General features: G+C 35.7%; 1 protein-coding gene across 1 annotated transcript; it reads left to right on the forward strand.

The window, feature by feature from the left end:
• Positions 1–982: 982 nt before the first annotated feature.
• On the forward strand, positions 983–4,252 carry LOC141696839 (high affinity nitrate transporter 2.4-like). Its single transcript, XM_074500962.1, has 3 exons — positions 983–1,864; positions 3,244–3,359; positions 3,453–4,252. The coding sequence occupies exons 1-3, from the start codon at positions 1,055–1,057 to the stop codon at positions 4,117–4,119; spliced, it is 1,593 nt and encodes a 530-aa protein (XP_074357063.1). The 5' UTR covers positions 983–1,054; the 3' UTR covers positions 4,120–4,252.
• The last annotated feature ends 644 nt before the right edge of the window (positions 4,253–4,896 follow it).

The raw sequence follows: 4,896 nt of genomic DNA on the forward strand, positions 1-4,896 counted from the left end.
ACTTGATTTAGCACCTCATGCTCTAACATGAACACGTATGCGTCGAAATTAGTACCCTGCAAATGCCGACTCCTAAGACTCGGGGTATCAATCGTTTAGTGCTAAATTCTTAACCTATAAGAGATCAATATAAGTTCAAGGAGTTTGGATTTTCACACACTCCTTAAGATTATTGACATTCCATTTACTTACTTCTGGATCTGGTTCCCTACGAAAAACCAGAACTTATTTTTACGCAGAAGGTGCTGACGAGCCACCATTTTCAACTGGCATTATTTTGTATGTGTCCAAAACTCTGCAGCTACACATCAAAACCTGGATTTTAAATTTAATTGACTCTTTATTTGAGTCATGTTATGTACAGGCCAATATGATAATGATAAGCTATTAGATCAACTAAGATATGACAGTCATCTGTTCTTAATACATGAAAGCTGCTGATAAGAATAGTACTAAGAGATTAAAATATAATCAGTACGGCATTGTCCCCTGCACTTCCAGATGACCAGATTATTATATACACAGATAAATAATTGTTGCTTCAATTGAACTTTTAGACCCCATGAAAGGTTAAGATTGACTTATCTCAAATGATTTTTGTCTTCATCAACTTGACTATACTAGGAACAACTTATTTACATAAGATTGCTGCAAATTTTGAAAGAACATTTATCATAATCACAGTCCACAGACATGTGCATGGATTAAAAACTATATAATGGTAATCATAATACAAAAAATATACTATATCTACTATACTGAACATTCCTATCCTTTGGGATGCTTGATGAGGCTACTACTTTTCATAATTTGACTTGGAAAACTAGGTTATTTTATGATATTATTATATTAGAGATGTTGCATAATGCAACCATTGGTAAGCTTCACTGGCTTATACAGGGTTTATCAGAAACTTAAAATGTCAACCATGAAGGCCTATATAAAGCAAGACATCTTAAGAAATATCCAGAACATCCTTTCAAACAATACTTGAGAGTAATGCACTAACTTTCTCAAGCTTTATATCACATCAAGCACTGGTAATTAAAGAAAAATGGGTGATATTGAAGGATCACCAGGGAGCTCAATGCATGGAGTCACTGGACGAGAGCCTGTTCTGGCTTTCGCAGTGGCTTCACCGATGGTACCAACTGATACAACAGCAAAATTTGATTTACCAGTTGATTCAGAACACAAGGCTAAAGCGTTCAAGCTATTTTCCTTTGCCAATCCTCACATGAGGACTTTTCATCTTTCTTGGATTTCTTTTTTTACCTGTTTTGTGTCCACATTTGCTGCTGCTCCACTAGTCCCAATCATTCGCGATAATCTCAACCTTACAAAAGGGGATGTTGGAAATGCTGGAGTGGCTTCGGTGTCTGGCAGCATTTTCTCTAGGCTTGTAATGGGAGCAGTTTGTGATCTTTTGGGACCGCGATATGGCTGTGCATTTGTCATCATGCTTACAGCCCCAACTGTGTTTTGTATGTCATTTGTGGCGGATGCCAGCGGTTATATAGCTGTCAGGTTCATGATTGGCTTCTCCCTCGCGACATTTGTTACGTGTCAGTATTGGATGAGCACCATGTTCAATGGTAAGATTATAGGCACCGTGAATGGTACTGCAGCCGGATGGGGAAACATGGGCGGAGGAGCAACTCAATTGCTCATGCCTCTTCTCTACGACATGATCCAACGTGCAGGAGCTACTCCATTCACTGCCTGGAGGATCGCCTTTTTCATCCCTGGTTGGCTTCATGTGATCATGGGGATCTTGGTGTTGACACTTGGTCAAGACTTGCCTGATGGGAATTTAGGTACTTTACAAAAGAAGGGTGATGTTTCGAAAGATAAATTCTCCAAGGTTAGTTTGGATAACACCTTATTCCTGTTGGAATAATCTTAAATTTAGTTATTAATTATTTGTTTATTTAATTATTTGATATTTAGCAATAGATTAATTATTAGAGAAAAATATTATTTTAGAATTGTTTAGTAGTGGGCTAGTGGAGTTATGGAGTAAATTATGGACATGTAATTTACCCATTAATTAGTAGTGGTTAGTTTTAGTAGTAGTTAGTTTTAATATTTTGTAAAGTCTATATAATGGCTAGTTTATCTTGAGTTTTACAGAAAGAAAGAGGAAAAAAAACAAGAAATATAGCAGTACAAGTTCTCTGCAAAAAAAAAATGTAGGTGTCTTCTTTTTTCTCTAAGTTTTTCCAACATGGCATCAGAGCTATATGTTCTAGGGCTTGTGAGACTTTTATAAAAATACATACATTTATATATATATATTAAGTATTTATGTGTGATTTCAAATGGCATTAAAAATTTCTCCATATATATTTAGTGAAGTATCAAGATGAAATGATAGGTGGAAAAGAAAAGAAAAGCAAGAGATCAATGAGGGAGGAAGAAATTGGAGGAAAAAATGAGGGACTGCTATTAGCTAAAGGTTCATCCTCAAAAGGCACAGGTAACAAAGTTCAATGCAACCATTGTCATAAGATGGGACATGAAGAAAAAGACTGCTGGTACAAAGGAAAGCCACAATGTTACAAATGCAAAAAATATGGGCATCTGGCAAAGAATTGTAGATTTCAGAATGATGAAGAAAGGATGGCACAATTGATCGAGGGAGAACCACTCCTTTAGAGTTGTGGAGAGAAAGTGCTCCAAAGTGTTTTTGGAGAGAAAGTGCTCCAAAGTGTTTTTGATGAGATAGTGCATCAAAATTGATGGTGGTGAGAAGTGCATCACAGGCGAAGAGAAAGTGCTTCGTAAATTTAAGATTATGGGGTGAATGTTGGAATAATCTTAAATTTAGTTATTAATTATTTGTTTATTTAATTATTTGATATTTAGCAATAGATTAATTATTAGAGAAAAATATTATTTTAGAATTGTTTAGTAGTGGGCTAGTGGAGTTATGGAGTAAATTATGGACATGTAATTTACCCATTAATTAGTAGTGGTTAGTTTTAGTAGTAGTTAGTTTTAATATTTTGTAAAGCCTATATAATGGCTAGTTTATCTTGAGTTTTACAGAAAGAAAGAGGAAAAAAAACAAGAAATATAGCAGTACAAGTTCTCTGCAAAAAAAAAAATGTAGGTGTCTTCTTTTTTCTCTAAGTTTTTCCAACAATTCCTTGGTAACATTTTTAATACGAGTTCTGAATTCAGAACCTGTTCAAATTGTTCGTTTCTGAATAATTGACTTGTGTTCTTTTCAATGTTCAGGTGTTCTGGTATGCTATCACCAATTACAGAACATGGATATTTGTCCTTTTGTATGGATACTCTATGGGTGTGGAATTGTCGACTGACAATGTCATTGCTGAATACTTTTTTGACAGGTACTGTTCTTTTTTATATTGTATTAATATTTAGAATAATAATATTTTTTTATCATTTAAAGTAACCTTGTGAAATGTCCAACACTGTGACAGATTTGATCTAAAACTCCAAACTGCTGGCATTATTGCTGCTACATTTGGTATGGCTAACCTTCTGGCTCGCCCCTTTGGTGGATACGCTTCGGATGTGGCTGCGCGAAGGTTTGGAATGAGGGGAAGGCTGTGGACTCTCTGGATACTACAAACATTAGGAGGACTGTTCTGTATCTTCCTTGGCCTCTCTAATTCCCTTCCAATTGCTATAACAATGATGATTATCTTTTCTGTCGGAGTTCAAGCTGCATGCGGCGCCACTTTTGGCATCATTCCTTTCATTTCACGTCGATCCTTAGGAATTATATCCGGTATGACCGGTGCAGGAGGGAATTTTGGGTCAGGATTGACACAGCTTCTGTTCTTTACGAGCTCACAGTTATCGACAGCAATGGGCTTAACATACATGGGAATTATGATAGTAGCTTGCACCGTGCCTGTGGCATTTGTTCACTTTCCTCAGTGGGGTAGTATGTTTCTTCCACCATCAAGAGATGTCGTTAAAGGTAGTGAAGAACATTACTATGTTTCTGAGTGGACTGAAGATGAGAAGCAGAAGGGTATGCATCAGGGAAGTGTTAAATTTGCAGAAAACAGCAGGTCAGAGCGCGGCCGTCGTGTGGCTTCTGCGCCAACTCCTCCTTATGCTACCCCGGATCATGCTTAATGGTGCATGGACAGGAAACGATATGAACTGATATTCATAATAAAAGGATTTAGGCTGGATTTTCATATTGTAAGGTCAAGCTATTCTTAATTTTTTTGTACTATGTACCTTATGATAGTTTAGTTTTATCACACATGGTTTTACTTCAGAATTTTTACTGCTAAATGAAGCCTATTTAGCTTAAATCAAATGTTAATACAGAAACTACTATTACTACTATTGCTCAAATCTAAAAATAATTTCATTTAGAAATTACTGCAAATACATACAGAATAGAATCTTTGTTTAACTCCAGACACTGCATACTTTCTGGCTTTTGCAGCCACAACACTTCAGAGTTTAGATTTAGCAGAAAAAATACATTATAGTTTAGACAGTCGCACAAGGCTTGTGATCTACATACGTTATGTGCTTCAACTTCAGCAGCAAGAGAACTTATTGACAAAAACAACTCAATTCTCAAAGACTTCATTAGAACAGCAGAGTCACTTGATCATTCTATAAGGCTATGTGTATAGCGGTGCCAGCAAGAACATCACAAGTGTATTTTGAGAATTATTTCAATGTTATTTGGGTTATTTATGCTAATATAAAATTAAACTAGTTTCATTACTCGTGCACAATTTGCACGAATTCTAGTGTTTTTTCGTTCATTACCTGTACAGGACACTACAAGGTACATATGCATGCTAAAAAATTAATTATTAACACCAGATGAGACACACGAGAGAAACAGTCATTTTATCATGAATGAAAATTTTTAAAAATAAAAGATTT

This window comes from Apium graveolens, chromosome 11 (assembly GCF_009905375.1).
Source record: "Apium graveolens cultivar Ventura chromosome 11, ASM990537v1, whole genome shotgun sequence".
Classification (NCBI taxonomy): Eukaryota; Viridiplantae; Streptophyta; class Magnoliopsida; order Apiales; family Apiaceae; genus Apium; species Apium graveolens.